Source organism: Chiroxiphia lanceolata, chromosome 15, assembly GCF_009829145.1.
Source record: "Chiroxiphia lanceolata isolate bChiLan1 chromosome 15, bChiLan1.pri, whole genome shotgun sequence".
Taxonomy (NCBI): domain Eukaryota; kingdom Metazoa; phylum Chordata; class Aves; order Passeriformes; family Pipridae; genus Chiroxiphia; species Chiroxiphia lanceolata.
The window spans coordinates 10,542,664-10,556,441 of NC_045651.1; the positions used below are offsets into that span (position 1 = coordinate 10,542,664).

General features: G+C 44.1%; 1 protein-coding gene across 9 annotated transcripts in view; it reads left to right on the plus strand.

The window, feature by feature from the left end:
* The window catches only part of SFXN1 (sideroflexin 1), a 25,853-nt gene continuing 12,075 nt past the window's right edge, over nt 1–13,778 (plus strand). Inside the window, exons 1-5 of one of the 9 annotated variants that reach the window (XR_004359774.1) lie at nt 1–74; nt 912–999; nt 2,321–2,399; nt 11,394–11,568; nt 12,203–12,374. Coding sequence is in view for 1 of the 9 variants with exons in the window: in XM_032703033.1 (XP_032558924.1) it covers nt 11,405–11,568; nt 12,203–12,370; nt 13,120–13,122 (335 nt within the window). In the remaining 8 variants the exon portion in view is untranslated. Of the gene's footprint in view, nt 90–181; nt 200–911; nt 1,000–1,566; nt 1,645–2,320; nt 2,400–6,392; nt 6,551–9,564; nt 9,577–11,393; nt 11,569–12,202; nt 12,375–13,119; nt 13,123–13,778 lie in introns of those variants that run through there. The other 8 variants (XR_004359776.1, XR_004359775.1, XR_004359778.1 and 5 more) reach the window with 8 other exon arrangements.

Genomic DNA, 13,778 nt, shown 5'->3' on the forward strand with positions numbered 1-13,778 from the left:
TCGGTACTGGTCAGTACTGGTCAGTACTGGTCGAGTCGGGTCCTGTCGAGTCAGTACTGATCGGGTTGGTACTGGTAGGTCCTGGTCAGGTGGGCACTGGTTGGGTCGGGTCAGTACTGATCGGGTCTGGTCGGCACCCAAAGGAGCGGTGTCATCCCACAAAGGGCACTCCTCACACCCGTGGCAGCTGCAGGACAAGGTGCCCACCCCCGTGATCCTGCCCGGGCCGACCCCCTGCCCTCCCCGTGGCTGTGGCCGTGCCCCCACCAATCCCAGAGGTGCCTGATCGCATCCCTGTGCTCACACTGTGCCCCTGCCAGCCCCAGGGACAGTGTCACCTGCCATGACATGTTGAGTTACAGACTGTGGCCATGAGGCAGAAGGTTGCACAGTACAGATGTGGACTTCAGGAAGTGAAAGAGGAAAACAGAAGGGTTGAAATTCCTGAGTGTTTCTACTGTCACAGCAGCCCAGCCACCCCTGGGAGTAACAGAAAGAAGGAAAGTTACAGTGGCGAGGCCACCATTTGTCCCAGTGCCGATTTCCTCTTCCACAGCTGCATCCAGAACATCAGTTCTGGGTACCAGCAGCTTTGAATTGCTTAAATAGAGAAGAAGACACATCCTGCCCTGAAAAACATGGACAAAATAACAGAACCACAATGTGCAGATTAGAGTGTTGCTGCTTTGAGCCTGGGAACAGGCTGAGTCCAAGAGAAAAGCAACAGTGATGCTTTTATAGGAGCACTGCTGCCTTCCCAGTGCCCACATCAGACACCAGGGTTATGGGTTGGGAACCCAGCTGAGGAAGGGATGTACTGCTTGAGTGTGAGCAAGCCCAGCAAGGGGGTGACAGTGACACGTGGATACTCCTTATGTGGCTGGTAACGCATTTTTTATCTCCTCCTTTAGGGGAGAGTGACATGATAAGTCCTCTTGTACTTGAGCAACCTTCGGTGCTGTCCTCGTACAAAGCAGTTTATTGTCATCTCATCACCAGGTTTGGGGTCTTTAGTGTGGCTTGGGTTTCTAATAATAAACCTGTAACCACAATCCCAATCCAGTGCAGCCTGGAAGAGACCGAGGTCAGACCTCAGCGGAGTCTGCAGCTTTCTCACGAGGGGCAGCAGAGGGGCAGCTGTGACCCGGGACATGACCTGAGGGAACAGCCGGAGCTGTGCCAGGGGAAGTTGAGGCTGGATGTTAGGAAAAGGTTCTTCTCCCAGAGGGTAGTTGGGCTCCCCAGGGAAGCCTGATACAGCTCAAGGAGCGTTTGGACAACACCCTCAGGCACATGGTGGGATTGTTGGGGGTGTCCTGTGCAGGGCTAGGAGTGGGACTCTGATGATCCCTGTCGGTCCCTTCCAGCTTAGGAGATTCTATGGAATAATTAATGTAATTAACTGTGAGAGAACCGTGAGACACTCCGGGCAGCTCCGGTGCCCCAAGTGAGCTGGCGAGCGTGCGGAGCGCGAGGCTGCCCTGGGCGCTGCCCGCACGCCGCGGCCCTGCCGGGCCCTGCCCCGCCGGGGCGGAGCGAGGCGGAGCCGGGCGGCCCCGCCGCCTCCCCCAGGCCCTCGCCCGCGCCGCCGAGCGAGGCTCTTCCGGGCAGCGGGGCCAGGGCGGCGCGGGGCCGGCGGCCGCGGTGAGTACGGGGGCCGGGGATGGGCCGCGGGCGGAGGAGCCACTGCCGATGTCACCCCCACTGCTGTACCGCCGGCTGGGCGGGGACACAGCCCCCCGTGTCGCCTCAGCCCTCTCCACAGCACACCAGCCCCGCGTGTCGCCCCATCCCCTCCACAGGAGACCAGCCCCATCGGTCTCCTCTGTCACCCCGGCAGAGGCCCTGATCTGTTTGTCACCCCTGTCCCCTCCACAGGGGTCCAGCCCCATGTGTCATTTTGTTCACTCTGTAGGGGTCTCTGCTCTGTCACCCCTTCCCCTCCACAGGCACCCAGCCCTATCTGCCACCTCAGTCCCCTCCATAGGGGACCAGCCACCCATGCCACCCCCTGGTCCCTCTGCAAGGGCCCAGCCCCATCTGTCACCTCTGCTACCTCTGCAGAGGCCCTGATCTATTTGTCACCCTGTCCCCTCCACTGGGTCCGGCCCCATGTGTTATCCCATCCCTTCCGCAGGGTCCCAGCTCCATGTGTCACCCTGTCCTTGTGGAAGCAGGGCTGGGCACTGGCAGTGCCACACAGCTGGCACTGTGGGGCTGCCTCCTCCCTGCACACATCGCAGCTCCCTGCTTCCCCACCTGCTCCCAAAATCTCCCCCTGACCACTTGCTGTCCCCTGAGCATGGGCTCTGTGTCACAGGGATTGCGTGGCAGCTGCACAGATCCCAGGCCTGCAGGATCGTCCTTTCAAGGGGAGGAATACACCAAATAACTTCAAGGTCAGCTACCTGATAGCCAGAGATAGGGATTTTAATTATGAGTATTAATATTTTTATTTTTTTTAATTATAAACAATTTATTTTTATTATAATGGGAAGGGGGGGTGAAGACTGGCTTTGTATCACTGCGCAATTAAAAAATCACCCATATGGATCCTGTTAGAAAAAGATACATGAAATAGTGAAAAAGTGCAGAAGAGGGCCATGAACATGCCTGGGTAGAGCCAAACCTCCTGCAGTTTACCGGTGGGGGTGTTAGAAACTAAGGAGCAGAAACAAGCTTGCAGCGATCAGAACTGAAATAAGAGCTTGCACTAACCCTGTTTAGCAAAGAAGGTTTATTTTTCTGAATGTGGAGATGGACACGTGTCGTGTCTCTGTGATCTACCTCATGTTTGATGGGGATGGGAAAAGAAGTGGCAGATTGAAAGCTGACACTGCTGAGTTGGCTGCAGGAGCCTCTAACATCTGGAGGTGGCTTTAGTGCAGAATGACGAAATCTCTGGTCCAGTTACACACCAAAGATGGCTCCTGTTTTGAGGAGAGAGCCCCAGCAGCAGGCTCCATCCGTTTCACCCAGGCTGCTGCTTTTGTTGCTAGGCTACAAGTGGGATGTACATTTATAAGCAAAAGAAGAAAAAAAAAAAACAAGTATCTTGTAGTGTTGCCATGATTTGCCTTCTCCAGCGTTTCAGTTAGGATTGCAATAGGAAAAATCGTAGTGCAGACAAAGATGCTTTTTTTTCCTCTGGTGATTTAAGTAGGTATTTGATGGTAGAAGCTGCTTTGGGGAATGAAAACTTGGCAAGTGGCTTTGTTAACGTTTGGTGTAAGAACATTGCATCATACTTCTCCCAGTCATCAGCTGTGCTGCTTATTTCGAACTGTGGCAGCAAACTAGTGCAAATAGAGGAATACCAAATACCATTGCTTACCAACCCTGGTAAGTCTGATATGTGCTCTTTTGCCACCACACAAAAATGCTTTTTTTTCCCTAGAAGTTCTTCTCATTTGAGCTAATTAACTGCCCTGACTGACATCCCTGGAGAAGGCCTCGTGTTCTGTTCTTTGCCAGAGCAATTAAACTCTGGGTAGTAGCTGGGTTTGCCTTTCCGCTGTTGCTTTGCCAATGTGTTGTAGTTTTAAAGTAGAACAAATCACCTTTTACTAATGGGAGGGTGGTTAATCTCCTGTCTTTTCTGCTAAGCCAACACAACAGCCATTTGGGTGGCCATTGAGGAAAACTGGGCATTGGAAAAGAAAAATCTGAGTTTGTTCAGACAAAGGAGCCCCCAAAAAGAACATTGTGTTATTTGAGGAATAAAGAGGCCTAACAAGACCTCTGAGTACTTCTCTATAAAAGCAGCATGCAAAAGCAGGGAAATGTTTCCAAAGAACTCAACTGTGCAAAAACAAACAACAATTTGGTGCAAGGGACACTTTACTAATAAACATGTTGGAGGAAGAAGAGCTGTTCTTCCCATTTTATAGCAGCAAGTACTTTTCTCAACCTCAGGGGTTTCCAGCCTACATCTCATTTTGCAGAGCAGAGCACGGATAGCTGGACATCAGGCTGTTAAGGCACTGCTTTGAAAAATAGAGATTTAGGGACCTAAGTGTGTCAAATCTATTTTTTCTCTCTCCCAATGAGTCTGCACATAAAATGTCAGCAGCATCTGAATCTAACTTTTGAACTATTCCTATAATAAAGAATCCTAAAGAGTTCTGTTAAGAAAGAGGTAATGCTGTTACCTTCTATTTTTACTGGATTTTCAGGGAAAAGCCTGACTCTCATTTTTTTAGAAAGGAATTCTTAGTTGCCTCTAGGAGATTTTGTGAATGATGATCTGATCTGAGCACCTTTGCATCACCTGAACTTAGGGATCTGAGTCCTGGTAAAGGACACCACACAGGTTATACCTTTCTTTCACTATTTGTGTTGGCTCACTTGCCCTCCTGTGTGCAGGCTGGTTAGAATTCTCTTTTAAGCTGGAATACCCAGCACATTCCATGTTTTGTAACTGAGAATTGCAGGTTATAGTTTGGGAGTTTGTGAGATGTCACAATATGCATTATCACAATTATATCTTCACTACTTTTGGATGTAGAATCTCTTCAGACTTCTCTCTGGGTTCACAGTTACATCACCATGAAATTTCTTTTTCTGTCACCCTGCTCCCAGTTTTAGCTTAGATACTGGAAAGAACTGATGAAGTTTCTTACTTATGGAGTGCATTTTTTTCAAGGCTGGGGTTAAAATACAAGGTGTCAGTGACATAAGAAAATATAAATGTTTCCAAGCAGGGTAGCAAAGCTGCTTTTCATCATTTATGTGCTGCTGCGTGAGTTCAAGTTGCCCAGAATTTCCAAGACCATGTGCCCATCTGGATTTTTCAGTCATGCAATACAGTTTATAGATGGTATAAAAAAATGATCAAATGTCTGAGTTGTTCAAAACTGTGTAGTATGTTACTGTCTGAAATATATTAAATAGTAATTGCTACTCTCTTAGCTGTTGCTTTGATTTGAAAAGTGGTTGCGTGACCTTCAATGGGATGTTTAAAACGTGAACTTTGAAAAGGAACTGCAGACAGTTGAACTCCTGACAACTCCTGAATCTGCATTTTGTATAATTGGTGCAACTGCTGTTGTTAACCTTTAAACAAGGTTTAAAGTTTTCTGCTGTTGCTGGTTTTGTGGCAAATCTAAACTTACTTAGCCTTTGTACCAAAACTGTTCATCAGACTTTGTGCTGGTTTTGTATGTAATTATTATATTAGTAGAGGCCACTCTCCCTTATTCTTAAGCCCTTTTCCCCCCTCCAGTTAATATTGCTATTAACCATTAGACCACAAACTGGCAGATGATTCTATCTGATCAGAGAGGGCAAGAAATTTGGGTATTCTTGGTACTGGGGCTTCCAGCTCAGTTCATTGTCACTTTCTGATTGAAAGTACAAGATGAAAAAGATAGTAAAAGCATTAATGATTTAAAATAAAGATTTCTGTATAAGAAGTTGAGAGTTTCTTTTCAGATAAATGAAGACCTTAGTCATCACTGAGTTCTAATGTGCTTTTTAATAAGTTTTTTTTTTCTGATTACTAGAGCTGGGAGAGCATTGGGCAAAGGTGAGGAGGCAGCAGGGAGATCTGGAGAGAGAGCAGTAGAGAAATTTGCTGTAAAGCACCTGGGAAGTGCAGTTTTGCACAGTGGTGTCCTCTCTGGGATCTGCCACCTGTATCCCCACATCTCATTGCCTCTGGTCTGCAGAACCATGTGCTGAGAAGGTGCCAAGTTTGGCTAGTTCTTTCACTTGACAGTCAGGTGAAATCACAGGATGGTTTGGGTTGGAAGGGACCTTAAAGATCATCTCATCCCACCTCCTGCCATGGGCAGGAGCACCTTCCACCAGACCAGGTTGCTCCAAGCCCTGTCCAACCTGGGCACTTCCAGGGATGGTGCAGCCACAGCTTCTCTGGGCAACCTGTGCCAAGGTCTCACCACCCTCAAAGTATAGACTTTTTTCCCCAATATCCAATCTAACTTTTACTCTGTTGGTTTGAAGCCATTCCTCCTTGTCCTGTCACTCCAGGCCCTTGTAAATAGTCTCTCTCTACCTTTCTTGTAGGCTCCTTTCAGGTACTGGAAGGCCACAATTCGGACATCCCTAAACGTCTCTTCTCCGGGCTGAACAATCCCAATTCTCCCAGCCTTTCCTCATAGGAGGAAAACACAGTCATGTGTTTATGGATAAATTTATGAACTCACAATCAGTTACGATTCTGAAAACACACCTTGGTACACAGGAAAAGGTGCAGTGTGAAATAGGGGTAATAAAACCTCCGTGTCGGTGCTGGGGACACACACGGTGCCAAAACCCACTCCTGGTCATGGGAATGCCGTGCCCCGCATTGTTAACTCGCTGAAGTGCAGCGGGAGCGGTTTTGCCCAGGACAGCTGATGCTCACCCAGACAATCCGGCAGCACGAGGGAGGATTTAGCTGCCGTTCTCCATGGGCAGTTTGGATACAGCCGCCCTGGTTTGGAAACTGAAAGGGTTTAGTGATGTGACTGTGCCAGAGAGCATAGTCCTTTCTTTATTGCTCATTTAATTTACTGGTGGGGACCGTCACCAGCTGCAGGGTTTGCAGGTACCAGAGCTTCTATTAAATACCTTTCTAATTGATCTGTTCTTTAAAACAGTGAAAATATGGCTAATTTCCTTCCTTACTGCATGTTTTCCATGATAGATGTTCATTGTTTGACTGTGTTACAACGCTGTCTTTTATCCTTTCCGTTACTGCTGATCCTCCTCTGGGAACACGACCTCAAAGTGATATTTCACTATGGGTTATTACAGTAACTGATGTGTTTGTAAAATTCACGTTGTTTCCCAAATCCTCTGTTAATGGCATTGTTTGTGGAGGAGAGTCGTTTTGGTATCAGCTTGGGCAATTTTGCTGTACCTTTCCACCCTAACATTTCAGGTGCTGTTGATTCAAATGTTTGTCCTCTTTCAGGGTGGTCTCCCCTCTGTTGGTACTTACTGAGTAGCAGCAGGTGGGAACAATAAATTCAGGTGTTTATACATAAGCTCCTTAATTAATTAATTAATAATAATGGTTAGGTAGTTATTGAGGTTTGCCTTCCTTAGTTGATTGTAACAAAGCAAACAGTTTTATCTCTGTTGTAGAGGAATTGTGGTTTTGCTTTCCAGTTCCTTTTCAAACTTTCTATTTATCTCAGGGTTCAGATGGATTTATTTAAATTTGATTTAACCAAAAAGTCCTTTATTTTTTCTTTACACAATTAAATTATGGATAATGAGAACTTAAATCTTGGGCATACTTAACACAGATGGAAAATTATGTCACTGAAGGTAGTGAAGGAGTTACACCCTTGACAAAGTATTGTAGTCAAAATAATAATTAAATCTTAAGTTGTTTTATTACAGTGCCTTTGTTATTATTTGAATGGCCTATGCAAAAAGCAGCACCCCTCTGAAATTGTATCTGAAAATTAAGGTGACAGGTAGGTAAAATAGTGTTGCAGCAACTTATATTGAGTGTGTTGTACCTATTTCTTGGAGGTTTACAGTCTCACTGTTTAAATAAAAAAAATTTTTAAAAAGCCATATAGTTCATAGTGATGACTGTGTGGCTGTTAGATAATATATTGATGAAACCATTTCTGTGCACCGTCACCATTTTTACTTTATAGTTGGACATTTTGTTCTATAAGAGGATCCCTTTTAATTTTATTAGCTTATGTTTTTGCTTTATGGGTTTTATTTCCCTTTTCAGCATTTACTAATTGGGTCTCATAGGTCATGAGTAGCATCATACAGTCTCTTTTAAACAAGAGGTGGGGCTTTTATTCTAAAAACATTTTGCTGGAAAATTGTAACAGGTCTATGACTCAGAGTCCCAAGACTGGCAAACACAGCCACCCTTTTCACTTCACTGCAAGTTTTATGTGGGTTCCAAGGATATTATTCCAGTATCTGAGTTCTTTTACACTCCCTTGTACATGTGACACCAGTTCCTTCTCTGTGGGCATTGGTGGTCTGTCTGGTTAATTTTAAAGTTCTTTAGGGCAGCAATGTTCCTCCTTACCTACTAAAAGGGCAAATCAGTTATATCAGCCACATCACTGAGAAAAGAAAGTGGGTTGGGCACTTAAATAGCTTTCACCTAAAATTTTAACCCCCTTTTACATGAGATCTAACCTTTCTCAGGGTAGACAGCTGTCCTGCCCACACATCCTATGCAGGATTGGAGGCTATATACTGTCCTTTATCTTTATTAAGATTGGTAATAGTGAAGTCAGCGTTTTCTTTTACCGCTTTTCTAAACACACACAGTGAGTTCAAGCATGAACTTTAGTTATAGCACATATATTAATGGATGTTGTCCATTTTCCTTGTAGGTTCCTTTTTGCTGCTGCAGCACTAACACTTCTTAGGTAGATTTACAAGGAGAAAGAAAGACCAAAGCATGTGCTGACATGCTCCTGCTAGCTTAGTCTGGGTAACAGCAACCAGAAAGGCATGGAAATAGGAATTTTACCTTGTGCTGGCAACCAGAGTGGTTGTGTATTGTCATTGAGTTGCTTTTATTTTGCTAGAGTGTGTTATGGCCACCCTGGTTACTCTCTTACCCCTACTGCTTAGATCTTGCTCTCTCTTCTGCCATCATACCTGCAGATATACAAGGGCTGAGAGTTTTTCCAGTTCACAGTAAGTTAGACCTCTCTTGCACCTCAATCTCTTGACTCTGGCACGTCAAAATGTTTAAATTAGCTATGCTCTGTGATCCTTGTTCGTTGTTTTCCCTGCAGATTTAAGGCTAGGCCTGAAGATTTGTAAGCCTTACTCCTCCTGCATCTGCAGATCTTGAACTTGAGTACAGCAGTCACCCAGGGTGGTCACTGGTTAGTCTGTTGGAGGATCGTGGGAGTGCAGACCTTCCATGCTCCCTGACCTTCTGCTGTGCCTCTTCAACATCCTAACCCAGGAGACTGAGCTGACCTCGCTTTGCTTTCACACAGTCACAGGATGGGTCAGGTTGGAAGGGACCACAGTGGGTCATCTGGTCCCACCTCCCTGCTCAAGCAGGATCATCCCAGAGCACATGGCACAGGATTGCATCCAGACAGCTCTGGAGTATCTCCAGTGGGGGAGACTCCACACCTTCTCTGGGCAATCTGTTCCAGTGCTTGGACACTGCACAGTAAAGAAGCTCTTCCTCATGTTCAGGTGGAACTTCCTGGGCACCAGTTCCTGCCCATTCCTCCTGTCCCATTGCTGGGCACCCCCGAGCAGAGCCTGGTCCATCCTCTGACCCCTCCCTGCAGACACTGACAGACATTGATGGGGTCCCCTCTCAGTGTCTCCCCTCGAGGCTGAGCACCCCCAGCTCCCTCAGCCTTTCCTTGTAAGAAGAAGATCCAGTCCCTTAATCATCTTTGTAGCTTCCACTGGAGCTCCATGTCTCTGTTGTCCTAAGGAGCCCAGAACTAGACACAGTACTCCAGATGTGGCCTCACCAGTGCTGAGCAGAGGAGCAGGATTCCCTCCCTGACCTGCTGGCAATGCTCTTCCTAATGCACCTCAGGATCCCATTGGCCCTCTTGGCCTCCAGGACCCCAAGTTCTCCACAGAACTGCTCTGCAGCAGGTCAGACCCGGACTATACAGGTGCAGATGCTTTTTTTTGGCTGAATTAGTTTCCTGCCAAGGTAATAAGTTCTATTAGCACACCTGAGTCAAAGAGCATCAGAGCAGACATGGAGTAGGTTGAGTGAGGAAGGGATAAAAAGAGGGTATGAAAGTGTTGTATTCTGTGTTCTGTAGATCCACCTTGAACCATCTGCAGTGAAGGAAGATCTTTACTGTTTAGATTTCTTATTGCTAAATTAGTTGGTTTTGTGGACAGAAGTATCAGAAGGTTATAAAAACAATTCACAGACAACCCGGTAGTGTATATGCTAGTCAGACTGAAAAGAAAGAACTAATCAGAGTGAAAAGAAAGAAAAGAGCTTTTATTTAAGGACTGCTTCATTCAGCATTCATTAGGCAGCTTTAAACATATTATCATAAGCTATCCTAAGCAGATTTTAATCTTTTCTTAATGAAACAGATAATTTAATTATAAAAATATTTTTACACTTGGACTTTCCTATAAATGACATACCAATAGGGAAGCATTCATAGAACAAGTTACCAGCCCTAGTGTCTAGATTTTTATCTCTTTTTTTTGGTGGAAAAGAATTTTTGAATAAATGAGTGCACTTGCCTTCATAGGGCTTTGCAAAACCAGCAGTTCCCCCTTTAGACCAGAAGATGGACTGTTGTTTCACAGTATGTAACTGTTCATGGGAGGGAATTTTCAATTATAAAGTAGTAAGAAAGGGAAGAGAAACCTGAGGAGCATGTCCTGTTCAGATACTCTGCATGAGGATTTCATTCTCCGAATCTGCCCTGAGTCGTCTCTCATTTCCATGATCTGTGTTCATCTGTGATGTGCCTGGTGAGAAATGTATCACATGAAAATTATCCTACTGATAAAAGGTCCTGTGCAATAATGAACTTAACAGTGAGGGAAATGTGAGTAGAAGAAGGGGACAAAGATTAGTTTCCCCTCCTGTACCCCATTTACTGGCCTTCTGGAATTATAGAATCACAGAATGGTTTGGCTTGGAAGGGACTTTAAAGATCATCTCAGACAACTTCATGGTGTTCTTGAGTTAAGATGAAAATGCACTTCAGTGGCAGCTTATGCTATATATATTAGTTGTCCTCATAATAATGATGTTTTTCCTATTAAAATGGATAAAATGCTATGTGATATCATCTGTATTTATATAGATCCAGTTTCCTTCAGCCATTGAACAAGCATTATTTGGAGGATGTTCTTTTTTTAACTGGCTACTGAATATGTTGCAGAAATTTCTCTTAAGACAGTTAAAATTTGTATAGCTTGTGCTGTGGAGGAACTGTCCTCCTTTCATTAGATGTTGAAGTAAACTTAGTCATCCTGAAGTATTTTTTAATTTTCTGGGCTTTATGCCCCATAAATGCAAAACTGTGTTAGCTCAGTGTCCTTCCTTGTAGTTCTTTAACCGTCTTTGAAGTATCATTAAGAGATCTGGTCATGTGTTCATAATGGGGCAGATTGTTGTATTATATAATCTCTATGTTGTTAAAACATGGATTTAGAGACATAACATTTATTAAAAGAACTTGGTGGGTTTGTGTTAATTCTGTTTTGTTTTGCTAGGCCAGAGAAATTGACTGGATTTTTACTAAATATTTCTTCTGTTACTGCACTTCAGGCATCTCTTGAAATATTTGATTTCTTCTTCCCTTCAATACAGTATTTTCAACAAATTTTCAGGTTTTTTTTACTCTAAACGTAACCACTTCTTGCAGGTTACAGATACATTAGGAAATAAGTAGAATTCTGAATTGTGCATTTTTCTGTTTTCTTCACAGAGTTTTAGAAGATGTCAGCAGATATACCATTAAATATTAATATCAAGGAGCCCCGATGGGATCAAAGCACTTTTTCTGGACGAGCCAATCACTTCTTTACTGTAACAGATCCCCGGAATATTTTGTTGTCTGATGCCAAACTGGAAAATGCAAGGAAAATTGTGCATGATTACAGGTATGGCATTGACTGCTTCTACTGCTGACCCAAAAAACGTCCATGTCAATGATAAGTACATGGTGATGTATTTAAAAGGAAATATTTAAAACACTGCTTTCATTGCACCACTCTTTTTTCTTACTTCAGAGCTTGAAACCCTTTTTTTAAAAAACAAATTTGCAAATGGATGGGGAAGAGTTGTGTCAACTGAGAACTCCTGTTAAGGGTTCTGAAATACAGAGGTGTCTAATTCTGAAAATAGTTTATATGACAGCAGAGCTTAAAACTTCCTCTTGTGTGTTGCATTGTTTGGAGCAAGTGGTGTCTTAAGTACTCACCAAGTGAATTTTTAAAGTTTCACACTAATGGCTCCAGAGATTTTAGCTCTCAAATCTAGTACAGGTTTGAGTAAATAAAAATTTGGTACTGAATATATTGACTAAGCCAACATACCACTGCTGGGAGCTTTATTCTTTTTATTTCAGCAGTCCATTTAAAAGCCAAGATCTACAAGCTAAGTGTGAGGCTTGATTAACTTAGAGTGAACATCCCAAAATCCTCTGATGCCACACTTCTCACAGGAGGTTGCAGCATTTTATAACAGTTGTGCTTTTTGCTGTTGTGTTATTTTGGTTTTTTAACTTGTCCCAAGACTAGGTATTGTAGCACCTGGCTTGACAGAAGATGAGTTGTGGAGAGCAAAATACATCTATGATTCAGCCTTTCACCCAGACACTGGTGAAAAGATGGTCTTGATTGGCCGAATGTCTGCTCAGGTCCCCATGAACATGACCATCACAGGTTGTATGATGACCTTTTAATAGGTAAGTGATGGCAATATAACACATGAAATATTTGCCTACAAATTAGATAAGTGAAAGTCAATGTTATTGTTAGAAGTTTTATAATAACTGGTTTTGAATGTAAATTTTTGCTTCCTTTTCTCTTCTCTCTTCACATTCCCTCACACTGATTAACGGTTCCCTCTAGAAGTAGTTGTGAAATAAGCCCTTAGCATCCTTCACCATCCCACTTTTCCTCAAACTGGGAAATGTTCCAAAATCCCATCTGTGTAGGAGAGTTGTGAGGAGGACAAAGAGGAGGAGATACCTGGGAATGTCTAACCTTGTTGGTCTGGCATGCAGGATGTTCTGTCTGCCACGTGAGTACTCAGTATGCTTCGGTCCATCGGTCATCGAGTTCCTCCAGCTCCCCTTTGATCCCTACATTTCCTCAGACGTTCTGGAATCCAGTGAAGTCCACAGCAGGAGCCAGTGTGGTCTTTTAGCAGCCTCTATGTTAAATATTTTTTGGCACAATGCTTGGTCAGCAGGAACTGGTGGTGTTTTGAATGCTGAGACTGTACAAACTCGACACACACCCCAAATGGGCCCAGCTCTTTTGAACACGTGTGTGTTGTAAAAAACAGTCAATAATATGAATCAAACCCTCAGTGCCTATTCCCAAGCACTGCCTCCTGTTAACTGCTTATTCTCTTACACATGTTCTGTTATTCTTATAACACATAGAGCAGCTCTGTACCTTTGCATTATTACTCAAATTCACAACTAGGTGATTTATTAACCTGGAAGGCATTGGTTCCTTTGGGCCAAATCCTCAGCACTGCAAACAGTTCTGTTTAGAAGTCCTTGGATGATGCAGTGTATCCTCTCTGTCGCTGTACATCACATGCTCTGGTTACTGCTGGCCACTGGAAGAAGCAAAATCCCTGTTATACCTGTGAGGGCTCTTCTATGTGCAGTAAGACAGTGTGAGTCACACCTAAACCTTAGAGCAGGCCTAACATCCTCTATACACCAGTAGCAAGGAAAAAGGAAAAGATGACTCAGGAAAAGAGTTCCACATGCACGGGAAGAAAGGAGGATGAACAGCAGCAGTGATGGAAAAAATCCAGCTGGTTTATCACTATCACTTTGGCATCTCAGATACTGGAAACCAGAGGGAATAATGATACATTCCCAAATCTCCTGAATCTTTTAAATTTTTTGCAATTTAAAGAAATAACATACCTTCCCAATTCAGAATGTCATGACAGACACACATCTGCTCTAGCATCTCTTCCTTGCTTCGCCCTGTTACAGAATAATTGGTACAACTGTTGCTGCTTCTTTAGCCCTCAGTTTCCATATCAGCCCTCTGATGAAAATTACATTGCTGTTGCAGCTGCCGCCTGTGTTATTAAATAATTTCATTAAATATTAGCTTTA